This window comes from Crinia signifera, chromosome 2 (assembly GCF_055691185.1).
Source record: "Crinia signifera chromosome 2, ASM5569118v1, whole genome shotgun sequence".
Lineage (NCBI taxonomy): Eukaryota > Metazoa > Chordata > Amphibia > Anura > Myobatrachidae > Crinia > Crinia signifera.
In genome coordinates, this window is record NC_139218.1 from 174,560,185 (window position 1) to 174,574,182 (window position 13,998).

Genomic DNA, 13,998 nt, shown 5'->3' on the forward strand with positions numbered 1-13,998 from the left:
CAGACTTGTATACAAAGAAAGTATATTAGCTTCCTCTTCTGAAGAGGTTTTTTTAATGAAGAAATGTTTGCTGGAAGGTTTATAATTGGTTTTACCCCAAAACAATGAAATACCAATTTATTTTTTATTTTTCAAAGACACAAGCTTGGGTCATGTAAGTGTGTATCAGTGAGAATCATTTGTATACAGTGTTAATGATCTATAAGCTCCCCCCCCCCCCCCCATGTCTTCCTGATTTTAAATACGGTTAAAATGTGTTTTGGAAAAAAATAGATATGCAGAGTGTATTATTCCTGTCACTTCCTTTGGCTGTCAGAACAGAAACAACAACAAAACAAAATACAGCAAAAAAAAAACAAAAACACTTGAACATGACATCCTCTGTCCCTTCTTCCACAGCACCCTCCCTCACATAATGTGATGAGTGAAAGCCATCCTTCGTCTCCCAAAACAAGCCTTTTGTCCATGATGCACTCTACAATACCTAAATGTAACGTTCATCTCAAGTTTACTGTCTGGGCAAATAAAGGAAAGGAAATGCGTTCAATTTAATGTAGGTGGTAACAGAAAACATAAAGCAATTTTCTTTATCCTTATTGTTGAATTGGCTTCAACTTGAATCTCTGCCTAATCCCACTCACCAGAAGAAATTAACCCGGTCAGCTGAACAGGTGCTATACTGTGTCTGTCAGGGGCCCCCTTCTCCCTACAATTACTAGCACACATTGAAGTGGTAATCTTTACAGATCATCTCTCCCAAGAAATACTGTTGTGGGGGAATGGAGCAGAGGGAGGAGTTGGTCAAAGGGGAAAGTCGCGCGTGTATGTGTGTGTGTGTGTGTGTGTGTGTGTGTATGTATGTAGTGGTGGGGAGGAGGGATTGGAAAGCTAGAATAGAAAATGAATGCGTAGCTGCCTTACGGCTCAGCAGATGTCTGTATGTGATGAACGAGGCTGGGATATTCTGTTGTTGCCTGCTGCCAAGGAGCGGTAAGTGATTAAAGCAGACACAGCTTCAAGCACCATACTTAGAATCTGCAGGGTTCCCCAGTCTTGCACCCATTCCTTGCTGTGCTGCCAGATGTTGACAACTGCTCCTGTTCTCAAACTCTCGGCACGGATGGCAGCAGTTGGCACGGAAGTCCTGCAATCTGGAACATTTGAGGAGACACTGTGTGCTGACAAGTGTCGCCTATTATTCACCTTTACAGAACGCCAGAGCGACTTTAATTCTCTGCCAGTCGCCTCCTGGGAGCCAGCCAAGATAAAGTTGCGGCTGGCAGCCTCATTTGTTTTACTCAGGTGTTTCTGTTGCCTTACTGACCTCTATTAGTTTAAGTTTTAATTTAGATTAACCCCGCCACCCCAATTAACCAGTCACTGGGAAAAGAGATAAGATGTGACTACTCATAACTCTGAATTTGGAATTTATCAGTTAAAATTATGAAGCAGCATAAGATACTGGTCTCTCCGTGCTATCAGTCTCCGAACTGATCACTCCAGGGTGAATGAAAAATAAAATTTGTCTTTGACAAGAGAAAAAAAAAATTACATAAAAAAAAGTAAAAAAAAAAATATTATTTTGTAGTATTAAACATATATCTGTAAGAGCAGACTGAGCTGTTCTGTTATTAATGTAGTGTTTTATGCAAAATATACATAAATATTATATAGAATATTTACGCACACAGAGGATGGTGTAATGGTTAGCATGGTTTGAATGCTGTATATTAATTAGCACGTAACCAGTAAACTTTCCTTTTATGACCATTACTAGACAATCTATGCCCAGCATATTGATATCACCTGGAGCATCAAGTCACATGTATACCGCTTATGAGCGATAGACGCACACTTAAAATATTACATGTTTTTTTCCTCTCATTTCACACCAATGTAATACAGATCAGAAACCCCTAATCCATTTTTCATAACTGCCATCTTGTCAGAAAGACAGCAGTTTCCAACTGATTTAGGTCAGAAGGGGTTTTGAGCTATTCAATCCTGGCTGCATTTTTCCTGACAAGTAGGAATGCTCCGACTTGTCGGAAACCAGTTGGATTGGCGGAATAGCCATGGATCCACCTGCTTTGGCAGAAACACGGCTAAATCTGACAGCTTTTGGCTCCATTTCCGGCAAACTCAGACATGAATAGATGCCGCCTCCCCTTCGCATACCGCCGCCTCCAGCCAATGCTCTCACCTGGTTCTGGGGCTGGCCGGGTGAGCATCAGTCAGCGGTCAAATCCAACAATAGTCTGATTAGGCCGATAATTTAACAGCGCATATACACAGCACTACACACCATAAAGGAGCAAAATATAAGCCATGTAATAAGCGATTATCAGTTTTGATAATAGTCTTCCTTTATCTGCAAAACATTTCTGCTGTGTGTTTTTGACAAGACGCATGAGTGCCTACATTATTTTATTACGAACAGTCCTAACCTCTGTCTCTCCTATCCAGAGGATTTAAATAATATAACTGATAATTCAAACAAAGACTGCTAGGGCAATATAGATTTAATCCAATAATATGCCATGTATTTTGATTAAATAAAAATGATCGCTCTCTGGTGAAAGCTCCCTTAGTGAAATCTCGTCTTAGGGAATGTAGATCAAGTAGTTAAGTAATGATTATATATGGAAATTCATATAATCACTTTGATGTAGCCAAAATAGACACTGGGGGTAATTCTGCTTGCAGGGTCCACCAATATTCCAATACCAATAACACCCACATACCAAGAGAGAAAACGGAAGGCCACTTATGCTTAGTTTATCTTTATTGTAATACTAAAAATATAGGATAAAAAAAGGGAAATGGTTTATCTTGATTACAATTTTACTGTTAAAATGCTGCTGCAGTCTACGCCATGTCCATTACTGAAAAATGTCATAGATCTGCATCGGTTCTATCCTGTTCTCAACAAACACCAGATACAATGGAAACATTGCCTAAATGTCCATTTTTATAAAATACGAAGACTATGTACCAATGCACTCGATAACATACCCAATTAGCGCTCATTACAAGCGAACGAATCAGAAATGGAAAGTGGCAATTTCACAAGATCATCTATAGCCAGCTTAATGCAGTCAAATGTTAGTGTGTACTTTACCCATTACCCATGAATAAAAGCTACCATATATACTAGAGCAGGCATGTCCAAACTATGGCCCTCCAGATTTTGTGAAAATACACATCCCAGCATGCCTTGTAATAGTTTTATAATTTTTCGATAGCACCACTGTGGCAAGGCATCATGGAACTTGTAGTTTCACAACAGCTGGAGGGCCATAGTTTGGACATGCATGTACTAGAGTATAAGTCGACCCGAATATAAGCCTTCTACCAGTCTTCACTGATGCTGTTGCAGTAAAGACAGAGATGTAGCCAGGGAGGAAAACGATCAGCAGATGTGCATGCAGTAACATACATACTATTAACAAAGCAGACGTTCTGGGTTCGGGGCGTTAGCTTGAATCAAACAGTGTGATACCCAGAGTAAATTGGTACAGGGTGAGGACCTTGTTATCACTAGCTGTAAATAACTTATAATATATTAAAAGTATTGGGTTCATCCTATATGCACAAATTCAATGTGTGGTATGTTGGGGAAGACAGCGTTGAATAGTTCCCTGCAGCCATTTCCCCCGTCGGGAATGTTGTCAGGAGATTGAATACCCCCTTAGTGTTTAGGAAAAATGGTCCAATGATTTCAATATTATATACCTATACAATGGCAGATTCAGGGGGGGGGGCACCTGGGCACGTGCCCCCCCCTGTCATATCCTTTGTAGCTGAGGACCAGGGCTTTCCAACGAGCCCAGCCCCGTGTCTCTAGCCCCCCGGGAACCGGAGATATCGTCTGGCAAAGTTGTAACGTTTTTCCCCATAGGATAATATGGGACCCGTCAATTCCGACCCCCACCCGGTTCCGACGGCTGCCAGTTTCCCCCTGGCATCACAGAAGCTTGTGGTTGATTTCATTCAATTCCAAATCGCTGCGCCTTCAATATGATACCAGACTGGTGCATATCGTTCAATGGGTTTCAGAGATATTGCATGTAAACCAATTTTTTTATATTTGAAATGTAATTTCATGGCTGTTCATGTTCTTTGAGGGCAGGTTACTCTGGAACCAAACTTCCAGTTTCACTGGACCTAAATCATTCAAAGCCCACTCAAACGTTCTTCAATATGATACTTGTCTCATGTAAATGGGTCAGTTTGTTCCGAAGATATAGCCGGTTAAATTAGATAACTGGTTAAAGGGGGGGAGGGGTGGTTTTCTCTCCCCCTCACACCAGAAAATGCAGGGACTAGGCTGGTGTAAAAGGGGCCAACCCGGGAATGCATTTTCTGGTGTGAAAGGGGTATGATTTAAAATAGCCGGGACCTGCAGTGCTCTGAATACAGCAAGGCTCTGCCACTGTCAGTGGCTATCGCTTCTGCCTGGCGGCGGCTGTCCCCCGTTTACCACGAGCATGTATTCCCACTTGGCAATGAGCATGTAATCCCATATGGCAATGAGCATGGAACCTCTGGCAATGAGCATGGAACCCTTGGCAATGAGCATGTAGATAATCAGCACTTATGTAGCATAATTATTAATAGGCATTATGGTGTTTGGCATAATACATAATGGCGTGTAACTTAATGTGTAATGGACATTATGGTGTCAATGTTTAATGCGCGCCTTTGGTGGAAGATGTGACTCACCAAGAAGATGTGATCCAAGGAGGACTCTTTTCCCCTGTCTCTGTGGCGGTAATTGTATCCATGTGTGTATGCTGGTGTTAGGATGGTGTTGGGCCTGCGTTCATTTACATGTATAGTTGTTATAGTTGTTGTAACCTGTGTATAGTCTAAACAGTATTGTGTAAGTACCATGTAAATATCTGTTACCCTTTTTGGACCATTTTCCCATATAATATACTATCTGTGATCTCAAATATAACCGTGTGTCTATGTGCATCATTTCTTTAGTCGTATTAGCGAGTGAGTCACACGCATAGTCACATGTGGGGCCGCATTAGACATGCAGTATAGATTTATTTCTGGATAAGCATATAGTAATGTATATAGGTTTATTTCTTATCAAGCCAGTGAACAGGTTCAACATGTGGGGCACACTGTACAATGGATTCAAGAGCATCTATTCATATGCTAATGTGGTTTACAGCCCTCCAAAGTGTCTGTGAATAGGAGAGCCTTTAGAACTCTGAGTTAGGTATCTGCTTACATCACTATGGTAACCTTGTTGCTAAGGGTAATGGTTTATATGTATTATAAAGGTAACAAATATAGTGTAACAATTAAGTTAGTCACCGGTTTGTTATCATAACGGTTTTTACAATTGGTTTATGGTTTATGAAGCGGTATGAACGGTTTATGAAGCGTATTGTGAATTTTGGCTTAATCTGTGTGGCATTATGTGAATTCTGGCTCAATCAGTGTGGCATTTTATGAATTTGGCTCAATCCATGTGGCATTATGTGAATTTTGACACAATCCATGTGGCATTATGTCAATTTTGGCTCAATCCATGTGGCATTATTTGAATTTTGGCTCAATCCATGTGGCATTATTTGAATTTTGGCTCATTCCATTTGGCATCATGTGTAAGGGGCAAGTATAATGGGGTCTAGTATTTTGTTGCATAATGTGTAGAAGTTGTATATGGTGTTGTACACTACACTCAAGGACACGCCCCCTGTTGAGTGACCACACCCCCTTTTCACACGCCTTCGGCGCGTGCACAACTACATCCTTCACTTTTGTCGCCATGGTGGGCCTGCATACTTTAAATGCCAGGGCCTATTTTTAATCCCATTCCCACCCTCTCTCTTAGCATGTACACTGGCACCACTAACACCGCCCCTCCCCCAACGAAATCCTCTTTTATCATGGTGCCCCCCTGTCATTTTATCCTGGATCCGCCCCTGTACCTATACCAATACCATGGTGACAACATAGGACAAATGAGGATCAAAAATTCCCCCAAAAATTCCAAAATACTGGAAACCGGCAGTCTCCTTTCCCCCAAGAGGCAAAGCTTTGCCTCCCACTAAACCACATATTTTTGCAGCGCTCAAACACATAGGTGATACCTAATAAGGAACATATATTTTAGAGCATATCCATTAAAGATTTATTCTTTTAATAGTATCAAAAACACCCATTAACAACAGTGATATAAGGGTGCCCCCACCCAGAGTTTTCTTTCTTTCTCTTCCTCCCTAGGCAAGTCTATACATTGCTATTCTAACTCCGGGGTGCACCTGACTGTCTCACAAATAGGCACCAACTGGATTAGGGCCGCAAAGGTGCTCAGGGACCCACAGATCCTATTAATCAGGCATTAGTCAGTTTTTCACTGTTGTGTGCTATCACCATAATCACCATACATACCTGTGCGGTTATACTCCTTTTCCCAATTCCCCTTTCCTATTTGTACATGTTTAAAGTGTGCACCTGCATTTTATTCCCCAGCTATTGATGATGGTACGATGTGGCATGACATATTTTGCCCTGGCCACTAGCATCAATAGTGAGGCATGTGCATGTTAAAGCCCATTCTGTGTCAGGCCCATGCTTGTCCACTCCATACCAACACCGTACAAAGTCATAGTGACAATACAGACAAATAGGATGTGCACTTAATTAGTACCCTTAAACTGGAGTATCATTAGTTACATTAAAATTATCATCATGTTTACACCACTTGTTTGCGGTACAAAAGTTTTTAACAAAAAAATGTAACAAAGTCAGTGCCTGATCATCAGTTGATTTAAAAATTGTAGCATGCTTTAGGGGTGTTTAACATTGTGTCTGTGTAACACTTTTTGAGAACATTGTGTCCAGCTCCAGCAAACAATTTTCTCATATACTGTATCCTGTAGAGACATGTAATTTCAGCTGTGCGGCCTTTAAGAACTTTTGCTCATACAGTACATGATCAGATAAAAAAAACAAAACAATTGTACAGGATAGATGGAGTGGAGGGGTAGGTGGGGGCTTGGTCTTTGTCCGCAGGGGGCAGAGAGATTTGTGCTGCTTCTTCTCCATATTAGGCTGCTCTACACAATTACCAGCCCATGAGGAAAGGGGGGTGTTCAATCTGTGATTAGATACAATACATACATACATACATACATACATAAATAACCTAAGATTTAAGCTTACCTGGTGATAGAAATCATCATCATCAAAAATCTCTTCATCAAGTTCTTTAAGCTGAGTTTTCGATTTTCCTTCTGTCTGGACATCCTAAAATTCACAGTGAAAGGTTATGGAATGTGAGCAATCATAAAAGTGGGAAAGTCTTCAGTTAATTAATGACTTCATAAATTATTATACGCATGTTACGCTTACCACTTTCTGTAATGGAAAACCTTAAATACTGCATGATTTTTAGGCAGTCACATTGGGAAACAGGAGCAACCAAGATCTACAGTGTTGGGTCCCTGATCTGCTGCTTGTGTAATGATAGAGGATTGTACTGCCTGGAGAAGTCATTAACATCTGGCAGATTATTCCTTGTGCTCTGACTGGTAAAAAGTGTCAGTGTAATCTTCTTGTACAGTTTCCTGCCTGATACTATTAAGCAAGGTCAGAGAATTTGGAGCTAGCTGCGAGTGACTGCTCCTGGCACTAGATTTTCCGTTAAAGTTGTAGGTTTCCTTGGCAGACAGTACATTTACATCATTGTGGGTGGCTGAATGGCCCATGTGTGGTCACGATACATACTACCAAAAGTATGGCTATGCTTTGTACTCCAGTCAACCGAAAGTCAAAGACATATGGGGTCCATGCCTACCAGTTTGAGGGCCCTCACCGATTAGGTGCAGGGTAGTAGAATGAACACTAAGTGCTCATGAAAAATGCCAAAGAGTAATATACTTTCCAGGCATGGCTGACTGGCCTCTTCATTATACATATTTGTTATAATATGTCAGGAAGAGAAGATCTAGAATTCTTCATCATAGGGCAAATATATTGCTACTAAACCACACAACGTTTTTTGCTAATGTTATTCCCCCAGAACACATCTACAGTCTTCAAGAAATATAGCTGCTATGATTGAGCAGGAAAGGGAGCATTACAGAGGCTGTCTCTCTGATGAGTGCAATGGATGTCTCAGTGCTCCTCTGATATGAGTAGTGGTAGGGAATATATATGAGCTCCAGGAAGGCAAGTACAATCTAGATATCATTTAATAGATTTTTCCACAACTGGAATTTTGCAGCTTGTTGTAAGTGGATATTATTTTGAACATTTATACCCAATTTAATAGCACATTTCAGCACTACCATTAAAAAAGCGGCATCCTCTGCAGAGAGCTCAGCTTCAGACTTAAAATAGCAAAAAATCCTGAATAGATTCATGGAGTTGGCAGAGCCCCCGACTTCCCCACCTTCCCTATAATGAGCTATATGTTCTGAAAACACTTTCTTATTAAGCACAGTACGGAAATTGTGCTTTGGAATGGAGCAATAACGTGAAGCGGAAACTCCCTTTCCCATTTACCTAGTGAAATACAGAAGTCTTGAAGTAGCACTTGTCATTAGCAAGCAGAACACACTCTGGATATTTACCCATTCATTTATCAGCAGTTTCATCTCATATGACTGCCACTATAAAACAGATCTAGCCACAATTGTTAAATTTATATCTTGGGGGGGGGGGGGATTAAAATATTAACATTATTTGCCATCATACAACAAAGGTCATCTGCATTCTCCATTATAGGCATTTATATGCTCCTTTCCTCCAAAAACGTAAAATAAAACACTACACAGCTATTACCAATAGGGCATTTTTGTATATCAGTAAACAGTTTATGCTACAATAGTCTAATAATACGAGTACCGTTGTCTCATGAGAGGTATGATCCTGCATAGGTAAAGACTCCTGCTGAGATTTTCCTAAAATGCTATAAAGGGAGCGTTTGGTCTGTGTGCGTCTCTGGAGTCTCTCCTTGTCACTCATAATCTGTTCTATTTGCAGCAATATGGAACGCTCAGAGCTACCAAGCCCCTAGAGAAGAAAAAATACATTCAAAGTTCAGGTAATGTAACGATAACAAAATATATATATATATTTATAGAATAAATACTCAATTACCTTGCCTATTTTACCAGTAAGCTTGGTCTTGTCATGCCACTTTTGTAATGTGGCATTTCTGTAGGATTTGAAATTGGCAAATCGTTTAGCCATGAAGTCTGGATACTCTTTAACTTGTAACTTCCTTTTCAGAGGACCTTTATTTTTTGGAACCTCGGCCTCTTCTTTCTCCATCTCATCATCACTAAGGATTTCTTCATCACTGGATATAAAACATTGTGCACAATGAATTTTAGAGTGTCAGATATGAAGAGAGCAACCCAACAACTACAATAATGCAAGAATGTGTGAAATATCATTGACCATTTATTGTATTAAAAAAGTACCACAGCACTGAGGTCATGGATTCGATTCTTACCCTGGCCCTAACTGTATATTCTCCCAGTGCTTGGGTGGGTACTCCGGTTTCCTCCCACAATCCAAAATATACTGGTAGGCTAATTGGCTCCCAACAAAAGTAACCCTAGAATGTCTGTGTGTGCTTGTTCATGTAATAGGGAATATAGATTGTAAACTCCACTGGGGCAGGGACTGATGTGAATGGTCAAAATATTCTCTGCAAAGCGCTGCAGAATATGTATGCGCTATATAAGAAACAGTTCATAAATAAATATCATAAACATGGGCTTATTATGTAAACTGTATACATGTGATAAAAAGCATTCCTTGTAGGTCAAATGTAATAACAGGATTTTGGTACTCACCGTTAAATATAGTTGCCTGAATCCACATGGGACACTGGAATGTAGACTTTTCAGTGGAAAATAGAAGTGTAGTAACTGGGAGTTGACACTTTCAATAATTTAAGTAGTGTATCAGCTTTCCCCTCTATACCACACCCCCAACTAAATCATAATAAAACTGTGCGTAAGAGCTGGAAACTTGAGAGAAGGAGCAAAGAGTCACATAAACAGACACAGACAGGTGTAAACAGAAAACAACTGAACAAAAGCAGAACTGTAGGGCAAAAAAAAAAACAAAACCCCACCACCCAGGCAGGAAGAACAATGCTGGGTGAGTGTTAAGTGTCCCGTGTGGATTCAAGGAAATGGATTAAATGAGAGTACCAAAATCCTTTTTCTCCTTCATCCAGCAGGGGACACTGGAACGTAGACTATCATGGGGACATACCAAATCTCCCATTCCGGGTTAGAGAGAGTGCAGATAACCGTGCAATACCACACAAATTGGGAAGCAGAGGCAGCAAAAGGTGTCAAATCTATAGAAACAGATCAAAGTATGTTGAATTGACCATGCAGCTGCTCTACAGAGTGGATTTAAAGGAAACACCATGGGCAGCCGCCCAAGAGGAACCAACCGAAAGTGTAGAATGCACCCTGATCTGTAACTCGAAGCAGCCAAATAAGCATAGTGAATAGTGAAACTAATCCACCATGCAAGTGTCTGTTTAGATATAGGCCATCCACGCCAAAATGCAATCATACCAGACAAATAAGGCATCTTTTCAGCAAAGAAGCAGCCCTATCCACAAGCACTCGGACCACATCTAGAAAAAAAAAAAGCTAGCACCCAAAGGTTTATTTAAGTGGAAACTCAAAACCACACTAGGAAGGACAAGCACATACACCGTTCAGCTCTGTCCTCACGGAAAATCAAATAAGGAATGTGATACTATAAAGTGCAGGCAAGGAGTAACACCACCTTCCAAGGCAAGTATTTGAGCTCCACCGATTCCAATGGCCCTAAAAATATATGACTGCAGAAAGGAAAGAACAAGATCCAAATTTCATGGAGCCGTGGGTGGAACAAACGGAAGAGACCACCACCTCAAAAAACATCTGAACATCTGGCATAAAAGCTATTTTGTTATTTTGAAAAATGACAATGCCGAAACCCATACTTAAAAAGAAACCAAACCGCAGGCCTTCCGAAATGCCCACCTTAGGGAACAGCAGAAGACTAGATGCCTTGAACCGCAGGAGGGTCCACCCTCCTACTTTCGCACCAGGAGATGTAAGCCTTCCAGATGATAGTATAGTTGGGCAGTATGGATGGTGTAATGGTTAGCATTACTGCCTCACAGCACTGAGGTCATGGGTTAAATTCCCACCATGGCTCTAACTGTGCAGCGTTTGTATATTCTCCCCGTACTTGCGTGGGTTTCCTCCGGGTACTCCAGTTTCCTCCCACAATCCAAAAATATACTGGTAGGCTAATTGGTGCCCAACAAATTAACCCTAGAATGTCTGTGTGTGCGCATGTGGTAGGAAATATAGATTGTAAGCTCCACTGGGGCAGGGACTGATGTGACTGTTCCAATATTCTCTGTGAAGCGCTGCAGAATATGTATGCGCTATATAAGAAACTGTTAATAAATAAATACATAATAGTATTTTAAGTATATATCCTTATATCCTTTCGTGCATTAAGCATGATCAAAATGACCATTAGGGGAATCCCCTTGTGTCTCAAGAGGGCTCTCTTAACAACCATGCCATTAAACATAGAAGCTTTAAGTCCAAAAGCACGAAAGGGTCTTGCTTCAGAAGATCTTACCCCAGAGGAAGAGGCCAAGGCTGGTCTATTAGAAGCCTCTGTAGGTCCAAATACCAAGCCAGACAGGGCCAATCCAGAGCCACCAACATAACCTTAACACCATATCTCTTTATGTGCCACAGAAGCCAATAAATCAGAGGAAAAAGGAGGGAACAGGTAGACAAACTGGTAATTCCAAGGAATCACCAGAGCATTGACAGACACCGCAACTCTTGTCCATGAATAATATTCTGGTAGCTGATTATTACATCAAGATTCCATCAGATCCACTTGTGGAAGGCCCCACTGTTGGGATAACATGTGAAAGACTTTTAGATGTAGGGCCCATTCTCCTGGATCTGTCTTGCCTACTTAGATAGTCGGCTTCCCAATTCTCGACCCAGGGAATGAATATTGCTGAGAGGGTGATGGCATGTTCTTCCGCCCATATCAGGATCCGACTGACATCCTGCATGTCTCTTGGTGCTGACTGTTGATTTATATATGCCATTGTGCTGGCATTGTCTAATTTAAGGTTAAATGGAATGGTGTGTGATTTTTTCAAAAGCGCTCCTCCCAGCAGCCAGGCCCGAGAACTGCCTTACTGGTTCAATCAGCCAGTCAAAAATATAGCGATACAGTGATATAGGAGTCTAGACTAATAGGCGCTTGAGTGGATGTCAATTGAAAGTCCTTTTCTTATAGATAAAAATGCGCAAACACTTTATTCATCCATATACAGCAATTTCCATAAATCAACTTGAGATCTTTATCAAGCCTTTATAAAGATCTCAAGTAAATCGAAACGTGTTGGCCAGCAGGTGGACATGGTCACCAACTTTGTTTGTTTTACTAGTCCAATTTGCAGCTGCTCTGTTTGAGAAACCAGCCTGGACAAGCGCTCAATACAGTTTTTACTGTACCTTTTTTCACAATACGGAGCAGCCCTAAGGATACCCACGCCACAACATATGCTTAGCCACTATCCCCACGCCAAAGGAACCTTGTGAGGTGGACGATTATTTGTGCACTGGTAGCTGGTTCCACGGCTGCAGCGACAAGGAGACTACCCCCATGTGGTACAGCGGTTAAAGATTGTATGCAGCACCCAAGCGGAGGATTCAGAGAGGGAAGTAGAGGTATTTCATAAAATTTACTTATCCCTGCCCCGCTCTCTTAATGTGAAGTGTCTGTTTGGGCATATAGACCGACGTTGGGATTATAATCCTTTTTATTTTTTACTGAATATTGCCGCAAATCAATTTTATGAAAATTGCTGTATATGGATGAATAAAGTGTTTGCGCATTTTTATCTATAAGAAAAAGGACTTTCATTTGACATCCACCCGAGCGCCTATTATTCTAGAATCCTAATTCTTTTCTGTATGATCTGATTGAACTCTGACGTCGCAACCCTCTATTAGAGGATTCACGAGTTGCAGAGCATAGAACACAGTCTAATGCTCCAGGATGTTAATAGACAATATTGTCTCGCCTTGAGTCTAAAGACCCTGTAACTGAGAGCCGCAAGTCACCACTCCCCAGCCTCGAAGACTTGCATCCAGTGAGAAGCATCCAGGTCATACATTCAGAATCGCTTTTCTGTGAGCAGGTGCATTGATACCAGACACCAACGGGCCAAGAATACTGTAGTGAAAAAAAAAGGTGAGACCCCGATCACTGAGATAACCGATCCAGCTGAAATGGTCTGGAGTGAAGGCTGACATCATACAACAGAGGAGTCCAATACAAAGAAGCATTGATACCTTACTGGTGCCTCAAAATCCAATGGACCATGCCCTGGAGGGACGACACTTGAGTGAGAAAAACCCTTTGCTTCAGAGTGTCCATAATCATGCCCAGGAAAAGAAGCCGCCACCCTTTGTAAATGTGACTTGGGTAGGTTCAGAATCCACCCATGTCTGACGAGGAGACTTTCTGACCTCTATGTTCCATAGCAGCTGATCTTGCGAAGGAGCCTTCAAGAGTAGTTCCTCGAGGTAGGGAATCACTGTGATGCCCTGTCACCTGAGAATTATCATCATGACCGCCATGACCTTTGTAAAGAACCTGGGAGCTGACGAAAGGCAGTGCCCGAAACTGGTAATTAAGATCTCTCTGAGCAAATCGGAGATATATCTGATGAGGAGGCCATATGGGAATATGTAGGTACACGTCTGATGTCCAAGGACACCAAAAACTCCCCCTGCTCCAAACCTGCGATCACAGAGCAGAGAGATTCAATTTTGAATTTGAGCTCTCAAATATGGTTTCAGATCGTTCAAATTGAGAATGGGCCATACTGAATTGTCAAGTATCGGTACCATAAAAGGCTGGAGTAATATCCCTATTTTCTTTGATTTTTGGGTA

At 41.3% G+C, this 13,998-nt stretch overlaps 1 protein-coding gene and 1 long non-coding RNA gene across 3 annotated transcripts in view; one reads left to right on the forward strand and one right to left on the reverse strand.

Moving 5' to 3' along the window:
* The window catches only part of AATF (apoptosis antagonizing transcription factor), a 172,897-nt gene that overhangs the window by 78,134 nt on the left and 80,765 nt on the right, over window positions 1–13,998 (reverse strand). For both annotated transcript variants that reach the window (XM_083173209.1, XM_083173208.1), the window contains exons 6-8: window positions 9,133–9,334; window positions 8,878–9,045; window positions 7,192–7,275 (exon numbers count right to left, since the gene is read on the reverse strand). In XM_083173209.1, the coding sequence (XP_083029335.1) occupies window positions 7,192–7,275; window positions 8,878–9,045; window positions 9,133–9,334 (454 nt within the window). The remainder of the gene's footprint in view (window positions 1–7,191; window positions 7,276–8,877; window positions 9,046–9,132; window positions 9,335–13,998) is intronic.
* Window positions 844–9,481, forward strand: LOC146060221 (uncharacterized). Its single transcript, XR_014470397.1, has 3 exons — window positions 844–990; window positions 9,016–9,076; window positions 9,265–9,481. It is a non-coding gene; the product is annotated as an uncharacterized LOC146060221 (long non-coding RNA).